The following is a 19,166-nucleotide window of genomic DNA, read 5'->3' as shown; positions in this document are numbered from 1 at the left end:
CGAGATAAAAAGAGCCACATCGCCAATTCTTAATTACAAATTTGAAACCAGTTATTAAAATTAACAGAGATGATAACTTGCTCCGGACAGCAAATAAATATTTTCAAGTGATAGTTTACGAACTGTAATTCTTGGTTTAATAAATTAAATTTATTATGTTTTTAAATACCACTATTTCTAAATAATTCGAAGGCTTATTAATTTCGCTTAACTAATTCAAACTAAATCACAAAAACCTAACAAAATTTGTCAACTATTTGCATCATTTCGTCGTGTACGTAGCAGTTGGCATCTCTGAAATAAGAGACGTTCAAATATTTAACCCTTTTTGAACAGCTAAGTAATTACTTTCAAGGGGTAGCAATTATGATGTTTTACTGCCAAGCAGGGCTCGAAAGAACTCAGAAATTTTACCCGTCCCCGAGGACTGCTTGTCCAACAATGTACCCGTCCTCCTTTGAAACTAACCCGTCGCTTCTAAATAAATAAAAATATAATTTTCTCTTATTTGTTACAAACATTTATATAAATTGCACAATGAATTAGTAGTTACTAGGATTACAAATACTAGGATTACATTATACAGTAATAAAAGAAATACTAGGTTACTAATAATAAAACATAGTATTTCTAGTATGAAATAATTTATTTCTTTGACGAAATAATTTAAATAACAAAGGTTAAGTTATCTGTCAATTATCATGTCAATTCATCCGATGGTACTGCGTTTTTTAAATGAATCAAATATAACGTTTGCCAGTTCCACAATCAAGCCAATGATTTACAGAGGTTTCTGCTCAGGAATCTGAAAGAGGTTTTCCATTTAGGTAGATGTTCATAAATGCGTTTAATGCTTCCCGTTTAAGACCAGTAAGTAATGTGTTTTTTTGTAAGTTCATTGCTGAAAAGCCCCTTTCAACCGCTGCAGTACTCCCAGACAGAGAAAACATCAATTCCACCATGTTGCTGTATTTCGAGATTAGAGGGTCATTTTAGAAGTGAGGCGCTAGACTCTTGTAAGATAACAAATATTGAAAATGTATCACGAACATTAACGGGAAAATGGTCGTCCGCGCGGACGCTGAATTCGAGAAATTTGTTGTCCGAGGGGAATTTTTGACCGCCGAGGACGGGCGAACGGGCAGTTTTTCGAGCCCTGCTGCCAAGTACTACGCTTTTTGAAAAATACTTCATAGAACAGAGGTGGCCAACCTGCGGCTCGCGAGCCACATGCAGCTCTTTGATGGATTATTTGTGGCTCTCGATAAATGTACCCGAGTTCCTTTTCAATTTTTGTGATATTATATTTTAAAAATTTATTATCGCTCCGTATGTGTTTCAAAATGTCTTTTAAATTACTGAGAACAAATATGAAAGACTAAGTGCAACGTTGTTCACAAACTGAATTCACAAGATTGAATGAGTAGGTTGAAGATTTTTCTTATATTGAAGACAGTTAAAATAGTTCAAATTCGAATTTGTTGAGACCATTTGAAAGAAAAAACCTTTTGTTGTTCCGTCATTTCAGCTGAACTCACTTCAATCATAGTCTCAAACAAAATATAATTAACGAGTTGAGGTTAACCCTCAACTCGTTAATTATATTTTGTTTGTCTCGCAATTGTGTGGTTTTTCAATAACAATATATCAATAACAATTAAATAAATTCTATTTTTAAAAAAAATGTTGGTTACCACTAAAATTATTTATTTGAATGTTATTTGTGTTTCAAGTTGCTACGGATTATTGTAGTTTTTTCCTCATTTATAATCAAAAATTATAAGAAATCGCTCGATTGATCCGAGCGATTAGTTCGATAAACTCTTGTTAGCGCCTGACTCATCCATAACACTCATTACCACGTTTTTATGTTGTTTTTCTAATAAATTTGCTCTTGTTAGAAAAGTTCCGCATTGTAATGCGCAAGATATCCGAAGTTCATAGTAAAGTAAATTAGTACGAATATTTACTTAAATTTACTACCAGTATTAAAAAGACTTCAGGTCCGTAGGAACATATAGATATCTAGGCAAAGATATATTGTTGTTGTTGCTAATTCCCATCTGGTCTGGCGGAGTCTGACCAGATCAATAAATCCGTTGACATTTAGGAAGTCCGAAACTAAAAGGGGAGAGGAATGAATGTCGTTCCAGTCCAGCCCTAAACAGTACAAGATGTGCTCAGGTGATGCCTGGTTTTGTTGGCATTTAGGCCAAAGAGGAAAGATCTTTTGATTAGCAGAAAATGTGAGACTTTTCAGGAGTCCACTGGCCAGTCGGGATAAGCAGGTGTTGGTTTGCCTGTCACCAGGAAGAGATAGAGAGAGTCCTGGTCGTTTTGCTTTATACCAGTAGTGAGTAGGTGGAAGTAGCCACTTTTGTTTGTTCTGGGCCTTTTGCTTTGCGAAAAGTTCAAGGTATTTAAGCTCTGAGGTGGAGGGGACTGGATGGTCTAGTCCCTTCTTTGCAAGAGTGTCAACCAACTCGTTTTCGTGGATATCGACGTGGGACGGGATCCGTTGAAAGTGAACCTCATGCTGCTGGGAAATGAGCTTTACTTTTTGTAAGAATGAAAAACTGGTTTTATCTCTAAAGAGGGTCCAATTTTTGAGATGTTGAATTGAACTACGGCTGAGGTAAAGATATATAGATTTCCTTAACACTAAATATACCAACACTCAATGTATACCTATTTCTACAATAGCCGGTCAAATCACCGGACTTAATGTTTCTTGATTGAATGTATGAAATATGGATGTTAGGAGGGAAATAAACTTAAAAAAAACTTTATTATAATTAAATAAAATTGTATATTACCAATTTTTATGCATTACGAACACAAAGAATAAGAATTTTTAATTCATTGCTCGCCGCTTTTATACATATACAGGTTGTTTCCGTTGTACATTTTCCGCAAAAATATTTCGTCTAATTATTATTCTTTCTATAATTCTTATAATTATTCTTATAATTAATATTATTTCTTCTAAGAACTTGAGCTGTCTTGATTGTTTCGACCTTTTCTCGGAAAAAACTAACATTTAGTTAGAAATGAAGTAAAGCTATCAAAATAAAGTATAAGCTACTTACCAAAACAATTAATTTTTGTCGCTTTTTCTTTCACAAAAATGCCGATCTGAAACTTTAGGTACTAAATCTGAATTCACAGTTATTCTGATTGAACTAACTACTCAACAGTCTTTGCAGAAATGTGCAACTAATCGAATGCAATACGTTGAACACGCATTATATCGTAATTTCTGATCGGATTACCTTATAAAGCAATAAATTCGCTCGTGGGCTGCAATAGCGGCACAACTCAAAAAATCATGTTTTGAGATAAGTGAGTTTAAAGTTTTCATTGCTAAGGAAAGTGCATAAGAAATGCTTTCGTTTTCTTAAACGAGGGTTACCTTTAAGTTGAATTATGAGTTGTGAATGGGTATGCATACCTGCCAACTTTCACTTTTTCCGAAAATGGATTTTCAGAGTGGTTGCAAACAATAAACGAAAAACAATTTGACTCAAAAATATATTTATATTTTGATCCCGTTGAAATTCACTTGCGCAAGGATTATTATGCTTTCATATATTTATTGTAATTATTTATATGTCACTACATATAAATAATTGGTCCAACTCATTTATAATTATCATTATAATTCAAGAAGATAATTGGAATAACCTGAGTATTGCTACCACTTTAAATATGAAAATAAAATCTTCCGGAAGAGTAGGCAAGTATGGGTATGGGTATTTTCATATTTATGGTGTAAAGAAGGGTATTCCATACTTGTTAACTCTTCCGGATTTTCCGGAAGATTTTATTTTCATATTTAAAGTGGTAGTAACTAGATACTATTTTTTCTTTTATAATCTTAATTTTTAAATGATATTGATCACCACTGTTCTTACAAAAATTAAGCACGGATATTAATATGCGTTACTATCATGGTTGTCAACTTAAGTTTTCTCAAATACAACGTATTTGTTTGCTTAAAATTGAAGTTTTAATACCACTGGGAACAATGATAATGGAAGTGATTAAAAGTTGGCAGGTATGGTATTTTCATAGTTACACCTGTTCTATGTCCAAAAATCGTGTTTTTTGAGTTGTACCACTATTGCATACCTGCCAACTTTTAATCCCCTCCGTTATGATTTTTCCCAGTGGAATTAAAATGGAATAAAAATTTCAATTTTAAGCAAAAATTACGTTGTATTTGAAAAAGCTTAAGCTGCCTACCATAATGGTAACACATATTAATATATATGCTTAGTTTTCTTAAGAATAGTGGTGATGAAAATCATTTAAAAATTTAGTTTATAAAAGAAAAAATAGTATATATTTACTACCACTTTAAATATAAAAATTAAATTTTACGCCAAATGCGTAAAAGTTGGCAGGTATGCTATTGCAGCCCATAAGCGAATTGTAACTCTCGGTCAAATGACAGGTTGTAGTAGAAACAGGTATACGTCAAGTATTATTCGAAACAAACAAAATACACAAAAAAATAATAATAGAATATTTACTGTATATAATTGTTAGAAAAAGTCATGAAGTCAAAGGTGCAAAAAAAGATAAGATGATAGCCGCATTTTCGATGCAAAAGTCCCTAAACGGTCATTTGACCAGTTTGTTTAGTGTTAAATAAATGCTTTTCTTTTACAGGATTAGCTCCTGTAAGCGGAATGTGCAATCCATTGAACAGCTGTACAATAAGTGAAGGTACAAGTTTCCAAACCGTTCTTGTAGCTGCTCATGAAATGGGACACAGGTAATCACAACTGCACGTCCAGTATTAAAAAAGAATTGAATGTATGTGAATTATATGATTTTTATGAGTGAATCGTATTACAAATAATTTGACACGCTGCACTCATATAAATGCTGTGACATGCGAAGTACTGATTATGCGATTGAGTATAGAGTTCTGAAACTAACACTTCGTAAATTATTTCCCTCAGTTTGTGTAAAAAAAAATATTAAGCGGTAGCAAGATGCATTTAATCATCCAGCTATTTTGATGTTTTCTAGTGATTATTACATGCTGTTTATTTAAATAAACCGATTGTAAAATTTAAAAAACTAAAATGTTTGCTGAAATAAGAATACCACTCATCACAGATAGATATCGTGAGAGCAACGAGCCATTTCGAACTGCAATCATAATATAAAAAATAGTAAAAATAAAAAAAAATTCTTTTTTTTTAACTCGAGGATTTTTTTGTAAATTTTTTATTTATTTATTTATTTATTTTGTGCGTAAGAGAGATAAAGAGAGAGAGAGATGAAATGTATATGAAATTGTTATTATCAAATTTTACATTCTCAGTTAATTACTGGTCAAAGTTAAGTCAGTTAATTACTGACCAAATCATCAGTCCTTTTTATTTAATCATAATAAATCATAAAAATGGTTAAAAATTGTGAGATTTTACATACAGTTTGTGTTACAATAATCGTAACTCAAACTAAGGGGTATTAACTTTATTTTATATCCCTTAGCGACATTGCAATTTGTTAAGAAATTTTCGCTGATGCTCCGCTTAATAGCGTTAACGTAAGCGTCAGTTAAAGTTGAAGTTAACGTTAGAACTGTTGCGCTTTGCAAAATCTCTCTAATATAAAATGTGAACCATGTAACTGAGAATCAAGCTTCCTCGTCCATAACGCTGTGTCCCGGAGATAGCTTGCGGGTGTGTCCGAAAGTACGGCTTAGTGGCTAAAGTTGCGCTTGAGGTACGAATCTCATTTCATTTACTTCAAAAAATACATAGTTATTCAAAAAGATGGACCCAATTTAATTAATTTGTATTCAATAAACTATTAATTTGGACATGAACAGTCCAAGCACAAATGAAAAGAATTAGTTTAAAAGATTTTTTCAAGCAGGTTATGCATGTTCAATGTGCTAATCCACAAACATGTAATCGATAGCGTCATTAACTCGCCAAATATGCCAAATAGCATGCCCTGTGCTTCTGAGTGAACTACAGTGCCTTATACGCAACTAGTACCTAGACCTGAAAATTTAAATTTTCAGTTAGTAGCCAGTAGCCAATAAATTCAAATATTTAGTAGCCACTTTATGCTTTAATCTAATGAATCAGTGACCGATTTCGATAAGTCTCTTTTTTATAAACTTTTTTTTGTTGCTCAGATTAAATTACATTTTTTGAAGAAAAAATATCGTATAAGGAAAAATTTATGGCTATAAAAAGTTAATTCAACAATAAAAAGAATATAAATATATGATAATATTTAGTTAAATATACTAACTTTAAAGAAATTTATTTAGAAATAATTAATATTTAAAGAGGCAAAATACATTTAATGTTTATATAACTATGAATTATGTGAATTGTTAAGGAATTCTTCTTCTATATGAATCTTTCCATCACAAATTGATGGATTCTGAAGGATTTAAATTTTGAATGGAGACAATGGACAATTTAATGAAAATTTCGTTTTCCATAATCTTTTTGATCCACCACTATTTTTTAAAAAATTTAGCATATATATTAATATGTAATAATTATTTATTATCACCATTTAATTGCGATTCAGCAATTTATTATTTATTCCCACTCAGATGAACTAGTTAGAGCTCCTCACGGGGCTGATGCTAAGATAACCACCACGTATGAGTATGAGAATTAATTGTTCGCATAAGCTTCCTCAAAATATAGCATATGTTTCTGCCTAAAATTGTAATTTAAATTCCATTTTACTTCCTATGGGGAAAATCATCCACGAAAGGATTAAAAGTTGACAAGTATGCATCAGTGCTGTGGTCGGTGCGAAGCCGAGGGTGGGATACGAACCCAAACGAAAGAAACGGAAAAAACGACTGGTTGTTTATTTTATTTAAGTGACCACTTTTTTGTTGACGACTGGTGATTTTCACAGTGAGAACTAGTTATCCGACAGGTGATTGACTAATGTCAGGGCTAGTTCATCCGCCTGAGAGGCGAAACGCAAAAACTTTGGATTTCCCTCGTGTCTTCACTATGTTGACAGTTCATGTCTAATTTATATCAAACTAACTAAAGTGGGTCCATCTTTTTGAATAATCCTGCATTTTAACCTCCTCGAGACGGGCGAATCATATATGCATTCTCAGGGCATGGGTGAAAGCCCTTATATAGCAAGACGGAAAAGGGAAAAACCTGGTACGTAAAACATTTCATTCCAGCATTTTTTTCGAAAAAAATGAAATATCTGTAACTATCAAGATTTCTTTTATAATTCTGGCATATATATAAAACTGCTTCTTTTCCAAGATAAAGTAGATATTGTTGAAAAATTTAAAAAATAATAAGTAAACTCTTCCTTAAAATCTAGCTATAACTGAAATGGTTTTACTACCAGCCTTTCATCTTTTTCCGTCTCGCTTTCACCCCTGATGCCAGTGTTTAGTTCCCAAGCATGCTTGGTACTCGAATATCGATCCACTGAAAAGATGAAAGGCTGAGTCAACCTTGCCCGGCCCGTGGATCGAACCAGGGACCTGTTGCACAACAGCGCGAAGCGCTACCGCACAGCCACCGGGCGTCTAATATATCGCTACTAAATTCAAAATAAAAACTATACAGTTACACTTTGAACTAACATTAATTAGATATGTTAGAATTAAGGTGAGAACAAAAAATAAGACTTTTAAATTATAAAAAATAAGCCTAGTCTAAACTTAAACTTCCGCTTTTATTTTTTTTCCTTCCTGATTCTGATTCCGTAAGAACACATTTATGACTCACCCGTCCAGAAAAGGTTAATAGTGCTGAAATAATTGCTGAAAATACTAAAGTTGTCACAGAAGATTATTGATTTTCTGAGTTTTTTGTTGCTTATTCATTAAATTAAATATTTATTTTATGTATTTTATTAATTTTCTCAATGTACTTTATTAATTTTCTCAATGTACTTTATTAATTTTCTCAATGTACTCTGTTCAATAAGCTTGGGGATGGAGCATGATGGCCATCAAGATGGAAACCACTGTGATTCAGACACTTATGTTATGTCACCTACCTTGGGAGCTGGAAAAACAACATGGTCTTCCTGCAGTCGTCAATATTTAGACAAATTTCTGAGGTACTTTATACTACTTAAGTTTAAAATTTACAATTCAAAGTTTAAATCACCAAATATCAAAAATAACATTTGCTGGCATTAGAAAAAATTTTTCCCAAACTGCAACGAACTGGCACATCTGCAAGCACTGAGTTTTGTTTTGAAAATTTTAACCTTTTATAATCTCGTTTGTTTCTAGCGTTCTTTTTAAAACGGCAGTTCTCTTTTTCAAAAACGAGAAAAGTGGTAACACAAGTGTTTCATAATTACGATCTATTTTGCAGAAGCAAAATATTTTTATCTACCACCAAAAATTATCGGCATAAACATTTATATTTGGTACCAATGTTCCGGTTCGATGTTGAATGAGTTCCATGGTTTTGCTATCTGTATTGAAGTATTTGCTGGCTACTAAATAGCTGGAGAATACAGTAAAACCTAAATAAATAGCAATATCCTCTCGATGACATATTTTTTACTCATCTACAACTAAAATTTTTGAGCAAATCTAGTTTAAAGCAAGCTGCTTTTATTATTTATTCTTAGTTACTCACGCTAAGTGCTTGCAGTAAATATATAGCAACCTCACTGCCTGCTGATCATAAGGACTCAACACAAACTGAACTTAAATTCACGATGAATTCGATAGATGGCGCTTTCCCCTCGAAGATTCCTCTCGATTTTTCATAAGCAGTCTGCATAGACTATTTAAAAAGTTAATCGGTTGTGCTCATGAACCCAAATTCTATATTAAATGCGCCTGAGAGAAATATTTCAAATTCGTTTGAAAATTGAATCTGTAGTAACGAACAAGTTAACCAATGCTAACCCATATCTATTAGAATGTAACCTAAAATTAATTAAAGTTATCATGTTTAATATAATAGTTAATTGATGTTTAATAATCGTAGTGGTAGTTACACCACAGACATATATTTGCTACCATCTTCTTATTCTTGCTAGATTTTCAATTGTTGTTGACTTATGCCTGTTTAGACAGAGGGGGTGCGATTGTTCTTGTTTTCCAGTGGCGCCATCTATGGACAAGAATTCGACTTCTGCCACACCATACGTCGCACCCGTTTATAGGCCGGACCCATTCATACATCCATTCATTCATCCACAGATCGTAATTTTGACCTGAATCAGAGAACGATCGATCTCCAATCCAGTACCCCCAGAGATATTGATTTGTTATGGAAACATGGAGGACTTTTGCGACTCGACAGATTTAACGTGCATCTGTCACTTCACTACACGGGGAGTCTTCGGCCGGCGGAGTTCGAACCCACGAACTCTCGGACATGGGCCCAGCTCCCTACCAACCAGGCTATCCCGGCCTAGATTTTCAATTAAAGGGCTCTTACGTAAACTGGTTTACCCTCATAACTATCTGATCGGACTACCGATAAAAAGCCGTCTGGAGGCTTCGCTGCCTAGGTGCAAAGATAAATTGCACCACTAGCACTAGGTTCAATGCGGGCGCTGCCTTCGACTTATACTAATATAAACTCAGCTTCATTTGATGGGTGCTGCAATCGTATCAGCTTATTTTTTATTTGTAATCGTATTATCCTTTCATTTTTTTCTTTAATTTTGGTCATCACAAATTTAAAACACTGCGAGTATATTAATATTGTTGTTCATTTACGTCACACTAGAGGTGCACAATGGGCTATTGGCGATGGTCTGGAAAACATCCCTGAGGATGATCCGAAGACATGCCATCACAATTTGGTCCTCTGCAGAGGGGATGGCACCCCTGCTTCTATAGCCCGACGACCTGCACGCGAAGTCGAGCACTTTACGGTAGAACAGTTTAACGGGGACCAATACCGCACACCCTCGGTCCCTACGCAGACTGATCAAAGTGGACACCCACCCGCACACTGACAGCAGCCAGTGATGCTTGACTTCGGTGATCTGCTGGGAACCATGTCTTAACGATCAGTCCACTGCGGGACTATTAATATTGGAAGCTAGATTTTCCGAGCTTAGACGTGAAAATCAGGCAGAAATAGCAATCCGGAAGTCTTACGACAAATTATAACCCCTAGCGCCATCCTACGTAGTTTTACATGGTCTCACGTCCATATTAGAAATTTTATTTTCACATTGATGTTTTCTTGTGGATGTACCGTCTTGAGAGATATATCAATAGATTAAATAGTAATTAGAAACAATCAAATTTAAAACTGGTAGTAAAGGTTTGATTAAATATGATTAGGTTTTTTTAGTCAATTAGTTGCCAAATCAAATTTGATTCCTCCCTACTTTAACATTCATATGATGTAATAATTAGTGCTTCATATGATGTGATGTGTAATTATGATGTAATAATTATTAATGCATTCTCTATCGTTGAAACAGTCAGATCGCAGCACACTTTTATATTTATTGCAAATAAATGCATGACAAGATTCACTTGTCAAATGATGCAATGGTCGGAAAATATTTTTTAATCTACATAATCAGAAAGAAAAGAAATGCATTCTAAGAGATATTAAATTAACATCACATTATTTTGCAAATCAAAATTAATAATTGGAACTTCTATATTACAACGGCTTGGACGAGATAAAATGCCTGAACAAATTATTACAAGTAATAAATGTTAAAGACCCCAATGCAAGTTCCTATCCAGACACTCCAGTTCACTGAATTTTCAAGATTGAATAAGAAGCAGATTGAAGATTTTTGCTGAATCACTTGTTCTTGTATTGGAGACAATTAAATTAAAATAATTCAAATTGTTGAGATCGTTTGAGAGAAAAGACCCTTTGTTGTTCCACATCATTTCAACTCAACTCCCTTCAATCAGTCATAGTCTCAAACAAAATATAGTTAACGAGTTGAGGGTCAAAATGCCTCGCAGTTGTGTGGTTTTTCAATAACAATATATCAATAACAATTAAATGAAATAGATTTTTAAAAAAATTTATTTGCCACTAAAATTATTAATTTCAAATATTATTGAGTTTTCAAGTTGCTACTTTGTTAAGTTATTAAAAACAGTTCAGATAAATTATTATATGAAATCGCTCAAATAATCCGTGCGATTAGTTCTATTAAATTCTAAGGTGGAAAACTGAAATGAAACTGCAGGATTTTAGTAGTGATGCCAGAAGCACATTTTCGAAATAGTGGTTGGACAGTTTTTACGATAAGACCCGTTTAATAATTTTTGTTATTGTCTATCTGAGTTTTAAAGTAGAGCTGTAAGATAATTTCAAATTAAAATATACGAGTATTTATATTACACTCATTCAATTAAAATAATTCAAATTCGTATTTGTTGAGACCGTTTGAACGAAAACACCTTTTGTTGTTCCACATAATTTCAGCTGAACTCACTTCAATCATAGTCTCAAACAAAATATAGTTAACGAGTTGAGGGTTAAAATATGCGTGGTTTCAGTTGTGAGGATTTTCAATAACAATTAAATAAAATAGATTTGAAACTAATTTGGCTACCACTAAAATTATTTAATTTAAATGGTATAATGTTTTCAAGTTGCTTAATTTGCCAAAGATTTTTTATCATGTACCTTCAAATATTATAAGAAATCGCTCAAATCATACGAGCGATGAAAAACCCAAAAATCGACCAAATTATACTTTTTTCAATTTTTGTTTCAAAAAATAATAGTTATATCTAGCTACAATTTAAAAGAAAAATTTTTCAATTTCAGTCATTTTTTGCAAAGTTATAAGCATTTCAAGATTTGTAAACAAGGTTATGTAAACTGTCTGTTTTTATAGTTAAACTGTTTTTTCTCAATGTTGTTTTTTACGATAATATTCAAACTTCGAAAAGTTCCTTGCGCATGAGTTTTGAATAAATCTTTATTTTTTTCTCATATATATGATTGGCCTAATGTTCCGTAACCAATGTGATATAAATAAAAGCTGAATACTCACTGAATATTTTTTAAATTACTTTAAATTGTTATTCAAGTTTCAATTTTTAAAAATTATATAAAGACTATGATATTTTAATTTTTTATATGTTTAAAATTAAGTGCTAAGTTGTTCAAACATATCCAATTTTATTTATACTTATTCAAACTGTAATATAAATGAGTTTCATACAGCTACGATAAAAACTCATGCGCAGGAAACATTTTGAAATATTGGAACATTTAGTAATTTAACTTGCGGATAAATTATTAAAAAAATTATAACTTTTCAACAAATTAATATTTTTGCTTCAAATTTTGGGAATATCTTTCTAAATGCTTTATTCACAATCTATGAAATTTTCATTAAAATTGGTTGATATTTTAAAAAAATCATTTTGAACCTGAAGTGTCCCCTTAAACTCTAGGGTGGAAAATTGATTAGGAACGGCGCGATTTTAGTAGTGATGCCGGAAGCACATTTTGGGAAAAGTGGTAGGATAGTATTTACGATAAGACCCATTTAATACATCTTGGTATTGTCTATCAGAGTTTTAAAGTAGAGCAGTGGGATAATTTCAAATTAAAATATACGAGTATTTATATTATACTTACTCTGTCCTACATTTAAATACTGACTATTGATATTGATGATTTTGTTTGAACATTTCTTAGAGTGCTATGCTTTTCCTTTCCTCCAGGCGTGGACAACGTACCTATGTTTGCAAAACCCTTACTTCTATTGTTCACGTCTGGCTACCAGTCCAGCTCGCCACAACCCCATAAAAAATTGCATAATACTTAGTACATAGTAGCGTGCTTTTGATAATTTTTACAATAAAATTTGGGATACAACAATGAAAAATCTTGCAGATTACAGAGGGGTACATCACATTTGTTTGTAAACATAGAGTAAAAAGAACAACAAATTTTGTTTTGAACATAAAATAATTGAAAAAGAGAAATAAAAAGGAAATGTATCATGTAAATAATGCAAATAACAATTATCATTTTAGGAGAAAAATGACTGAGTCACTGTAAGTCAGCAGCAGTATTGACGTTATTGCTGATAACGTATGTAAACTTTGATAATGTTATAACTTCTAGTTTTTGAAAAATTTTATAATGTCCCAGTGTAAAATGGATTGGTTTTATATGGAAAGAAATTCAGTGTGGAAATCAAACACTGCAATATAAAGAGGATATTGGTACTTAATTTTGTACAAATGTTTGTGAACTAGGGATTTTTGTTTTCATTTCTTAGAGAATGAAGTCTTTGAAGATATGTTGGACATTGCGAATCGGATGCGGGATGTTCTGAGTTGGTGTTAGTTTCATAGTAGGTGTTTGAGTGTCAACAATTGATGCAATAAGGTGATTTATCTTTGCAACCATGGATCTCCTGCACAACTAGCACGTGTGGCAAGTTCTGCTGTGCATTTATTTGCATGATGACCTAGGCCCTGACACCAATTGCATCTTATTAGAACTATTGTGTTCTTTATTATACATCTAGTTAAGCGAATGTAGAGGATCTTTTTATTCAGTAGGCTGATCGCTAGTTGGTAGGAACCGTTGAAGATAACATGATGTTTGTCAGGGAATTTTTTATGTGGTATGAATTTTAAGAAATTGATCCAAAAAAAGACATGAAAAAACATTACTTAAATCAAAATTACAATTAATTTTACAATATATATATATATATATATATATATATATATATATATATATATATATATATATATATATATATATATATATATATATATATATATATATATATATATATATATATATATATATATATATATATATATATATATATATATATATATATATATATATATATATATATATATATATATGGGTAATTCTCACGAAAACTGTCATTTATCAGTTCATAAAATCCCAAAAAAGTAAAGTGAATAAAAAGCTCTGAAACTTTTTATATTAATAGAAATATGTAATGGCATTATAAAGAAAATATATATCCTATAAATTATACTTAATATTTAAATTAATTAATTTTTTAAATAATTAATTTATAATTAATTTATTTATAATAATTAATAATTAATTAATTAATTTTATAAATAAATTAATTAATTTTATAAATAAATTAATTAATTTAATGAATTAATTTTTTAATTTATTTTTCAAATTAATTAATAAGTAAATTAATTATTTTCACTATTTAAAAAGTGAGGGAATGACACTAATAATGAGAGAATGATATTTTATTTTAATGCATGTTTTTATCTAAGTTACAAAAGTTTGAAAATGATAACATGCTAAGTATATCTAATATTTATTATAATTTAGTCTTATATATTTAATAGTTTTTACAGGTTTGGGAAATAAAATTGGCTGGCACGATTGAACAAAAAAAATTTAATAATATACTCATCTTGAATCATTCCCTCACTTTATACACTAGTGAGGGAATGACGAATTCAATAAAATTTTAAAATAACAGTTAGGCCTAATTAATTTCTGAAGTCAATCACATACAATTATATTCATACAAGAAAGCAACATATAACTATCCACTTTCTCGATGAAGTTGTATTTTATTTTACTCTAAAAAATGACATGAGGGAATGACAAATGTAAAAAATTTTACCTGGTTCGATTCATTCAAATTTATTGCACAGCAAAGCTTCTTTAAGTTGAAGATGGAAACATACTGCAATTTTCTTCTATGATGCCAGTTGTTAACTTCTGAAGTTTTTATTAAAATATTTTTATTCTAAGAAGATTGCAGGTGATAAGAACATTGTTGTGAGGGAATGACGCGAAACTCTGGGGACAAAGTTTAAAATAGTTCTGTGTTAATATTTTTATCAGAAATTAAATTTAAAATTGATTTTCTGAATTCTATATTTCAGTATTCTGAAATAAAAAACACAAATTTGTAAAAAAAAAATTTTATTTCAGAAACAATTTTTTTCTTTTTTTAAATCAGCAGTGGGGACAAGTGAGGGAATGACATATTGGTATATTTCAATTACCTAAAATAAATAAAAAATAAAAATTGATAATTTTATTTTTATTCTTTTGTTAGCTTGCATTCTGAAGGACACTTTCCCTGAATTTTTTTTTTATCGTAAGCTGTTAAACAAACATAAAATATACTGGGGACATGAAAATGACTGGTTTTGTGAGAATGACCTATATATATATATATATTATTACTTATGTAGGAAAAAAGTTCCAGCCTTAATTTAACATATTTATGCATTTTTAAGAAATTAACGTATTGTACTATTATGCAAAACAGATCTCAGCAAGCGAGCTGCCTTCTTGCACCTAGTCCATATACAACAGATTTATTAGAACCTCCTCCAGACAAGTTACCAGGACAAGTGTATGATGCTGATTACCAGTGTTCTCTTCGGTACGGTGACGGTAGTCGACGATCTAATCTTCAAACAGCGGAGGTAAGAACATGTTAAATTTTTTTTTTCGTAAAGAGTTTAATTGGTTTTATTTATGTTCATAGTGTGTGAAACTTATGAGGCATAAGGAAAAATCATATTTATGGATGTTGACATTTTAATGTCAGAAATGCACCAGGGCTAAAAAGAATAGAAGGGCTGGTTCACTCCTTTGAAGTAGCTCTCGCCGCGCCAATCCTCCGATTTTCTCTAGTGACGTCACTTTGGCGCAAAGCTCGCACTTTTACTTCAAGAACGGAACGTTGGGCCTTACTAGCTCTGACTAATATTGGAGCATTTCTTTTTGAGAGATATTCTAAGACATTTGTTATTTTCTATAATGACTTTCCTCAGTTTTTGCAGTGAATTTACAAGAATTTAAAACTATTATCGAAATGCCAGTTCACGCGATTGCAACTTGAAAAAATTTTGATATAAAAACAAAAAGAAAAAATATAATTTTCCGCGTGTTCCCTAAAGTAAATGAACTACTATGTAAAGGATGGATTCCGAAATGACACAGTTAATATAAAACAGCAATACGTTTATTCTGTCGTTAAGAACTTTTATAAAAATTCATTATCTAAATAGAAACCGCCTCGTTACTTCAAAAAGAAAGGCAAGTGAAAAAAATTAAAAAATGGATAAAGTCAAAGAAAATTAAAATGTAAATAAAAAGTATAAATAAAATATGTAGCATGTAGTTGGAATTCTCCTAATTTCATAACATATTTTTTAATGTAGTTATTCTAAATATTTATGATTTTTTTTAAAAGTTATATACTCTTAAATTTAAATATCTATAAATTATATCATCGTAAATTTAAATATCTATGAACAACTGTAAAATTTCTAATGTCATTATGAACCTAAATTATTATTTTGTTTCAGTAATTATTGTTTAAGGTTGATGTTTCCTAATGATTAAGTATGAACAAATTGCAATTAACGGAATATTTCAAAATCAGGGATTCTAAATTTAACTCAACTTATTGTTATAAAAGAATGTGTAGATAAGTGTCGATATATGCTTTCATTTTTTTTTAATAATTAAAGTTAAAACTGAACTTTTTAAAATAAAGTATTTATAGTGTCATTTTCGCCAACTAGTAAAACATTTTTATAAGTTTAAAATGGTATTTTTTTTAATATAATGTCCAAGAAAGTTTTTTTGAACTGTGTTTATGAACGGAAATAATGTGTTAATTACGTAAAGTTTAAAAGCTAATAACCAGAAAAAGTCTGACTTATTTTTGCAAAGAGAAAGATGCAAAGTTATCATAATATCTTTGCTTGCGATCTCCAAGATCTGTGGACACAGTGACGTCATGAGGAGGGAAATCGTAGCTTCAGCTCTAAGAGCGGAGTGAACTAGCCCTTCTATTCTCTTTAGCCCTGGAAATGCGCTAGCTTCCCTACTCTTTAGAGTTATCATTAAGACTATTGAAATGCACTATTCATAGCGTGCAACTGAATGAACGGTTTGCATGAGAGCATTTAAACTTAATGTTGATTCATGCTAAAAGGGATGCATTCGAAATACAACTTAGCGAAGTAGCATGATTTTAGTACCTGAAGGTAAGGGTCATGCCATTTATTAACTATTTACTCACTGTCTCAAACACTGTCTGGAATATACGACTGAAAGCAAATGATGTAAAAGTTTTCATAAATGGTGTACATCAATATCGGATCTGCCAAGACCAAGGACAAGACAAGCGAACACTATAATCTCCAATGAAGTTATTGCTGCTGTTGGCGAGCACTGTCTAGAACGATTGTGAACAAATGGTATGTAAAAGTTTTTTAAAGGGTTGACGGATCACTAACGGATCTGCTAAGACTCAGGACATTACGGATGAACGTCATATTCTCCATTGAATCCTTTGCTGCTGTTGGCGAACACTGTCTGGAATAAAAAATTATGAACAAATGGTATGTAAGAGTTTTTTTAAATGGTGGATGGATCACTAACGGATCTACTAAGACCCAGGACATTGCGAATGTCTATTGAATCCCTTACTGCTGTTGGCAAACACTGTCTGGAATAAACGGCTGTGAAAAAATGGTGTGTAAATTTTTTTTTATATGGTGGACATCAATAACGGATCTGATAAGATTCAGGACATTACAAACGAACACTATAATCTCCATTGAATCTTTTGCTGCTGTTGGCGAACACTGTCTGGAATATAAGCGATTGTGAATAAATTTTGAAAAGGTGGAAGTCATTAACGGCTACTACTCAGAATAGAACAAGGAATAATAAAAAATATCCCATGCTGCTGTTGATGAAATAGTATGGGGTAACCGATGTGTTGTGACTTGTATCATCGATGCAATCCTTAGGTTAAGTAAAGGAACTTTCTGCTTCTGAAAGCCGTACGACTTCACGTTCTTCTGTTCGTTCTTATAATCATCAAAATTTATCTGGATACCTGAGGCCGTAAATGGCCTTTTTCCCGTCCATCTTGAAATTTTATCTTTAAGGTGGCTCTTTCTGGTAACTTGAATGGAATTGGAGTGAAAAGAGAATTAAATATTGTTTTATTCAGAAAACTTGCGTTGCTACAAAAAATAAGCTGCCCTGAGGTTTATGACTTCTCTCAAGTTCTCAAAAGTAAAAATTTCCTTATTACTAAAAAATTTCCTTCCTCTATAATCATGAATGGTGGCGCTGCAATCGTTACTGTATTTCTTGTCTACTTTTCGTTTGGGTAACCATTATAATTTATTTATTTTCCAGGAAATATGCAGAATGTTGAGATGTGACACAGGATATGGAAGCAAAGGTGTATCATTCGCTGCCCATCCTGCTCTAGAGGGAACAAGTTGTGGTAGAGATAAAGTAAGTTTTAAAGATGGTAATTGTTAAAGTAAACTGAATAATGAGTGCTGTTCTCTAAGCACCACACTAATCAGGAAATATTTCGTATAGTGATATCCATTATGTTCTCAAAGCTGCGCTTTATACAAGTTATCCGAAGAACAGTGCGCAGAACGAAAAAGTGAACACTCTGAATAACTTTTGATCTAATCCCGGAGTTACGGATTTTTATGTTCTCGGACTTAATCTTAATGGTTCGAGAGCCTCACCTTAAATGCGCACATTAATTTATGCTGTCGATATTTAAAGTTATAAAATCAAACACGCAAACGTACGTTCTCTGCATAAACATTTTTGACCCTCAAAATATGGGAAAATAGTTGCAATCTAGGAACTAAGGTGCCATTAATTTGATCAGCGCGGCGGTCGAAAATTTGAAAGTATACTTTGCGTTTTTCGTCGTATTTCTGGGGCTTTTTTTATAAAATTCAAAAATTTTGCACACATTTATAAAATTAATTTATCCGAAGACAATTTCATGCAATAAATAATTTTTGATAATTCTTTATTGATTTTCATTATTTTATTTAAAATTCGTCGAAAGAATTTTAAATTTTAAGGTACACCAATTTTTCTATTATTATACATAAAGTTATTTTAACTGACAAAATACAAAATTTTAACTATATCAATATCTTGAGGAATCAAATTTTAAATATACAACGTTTTTCAATCCGTCACAACATTTGTCTCGGAGAAAGTTCCTTTTTGTGAAATTTCGCAATTTAAAACAGCGTTTGTATTAATTAAATAACATATTTTTAGTTGCACTCTTGAATCATTAAGACTGAACCCTAGTATGTGAAAATCTGATCATTAAATCAAAAGTTATTCAGGATATTTACATTATTTTTATTTTGT

At 31.5% G+C, this 19,166-nt stretch overlaps 1 protein-coding gene across 1 annotated transcript in view; it reads left to right on the top strand.

Annotated features, from left to right (window-relative positions):
• Positions 1-19,166, top strand: part of LOC107439526 (A disintegrin and metalloproteinase with thrombospondin motifs adt-2) — a 109,611-nt gene that overhangs the window by 70,067 nt on the left and 20,378 nt on the right. Inside the window, exons 9-12 of the mRNA XM_087164522.1 lie at positions 4,675-4,780; positions 7,966-8,100; positions 15,262-15,421; positions 18,165-18,266. Of these exons, the coding sequence (XP_087020648.1) occupies positions 4,675-4,780; positions 7,966-8,100; positions 15,262-15,421; positions 18,165-18,266 (503 nt within the window). The remainder of the gene's footprint in view (positions 1-4,674; positions 4,781-7,965; positions 8,101-15,261; positions 15,422-18,164; positions 18,267-19,166) is intronic.

Source organism: Parasteatoda tepidariorum, chromosome 5, assembly GCF_982258835.1.
Source record: "Parasteatoda tepidariorum strain Cologne lab strain chromosome 5, Ptep-v5.0, whole genome shotgun sequence".
NCBI lineage: Eukaryota > Metazoa > Arthropoda > Arachnida > Araneae > Theridiidae > Parasteatoda > Parasteatoda tepidariorum.
This window is presented reverse-complemented; position numbering and strand designations above follow the sequence as displayed.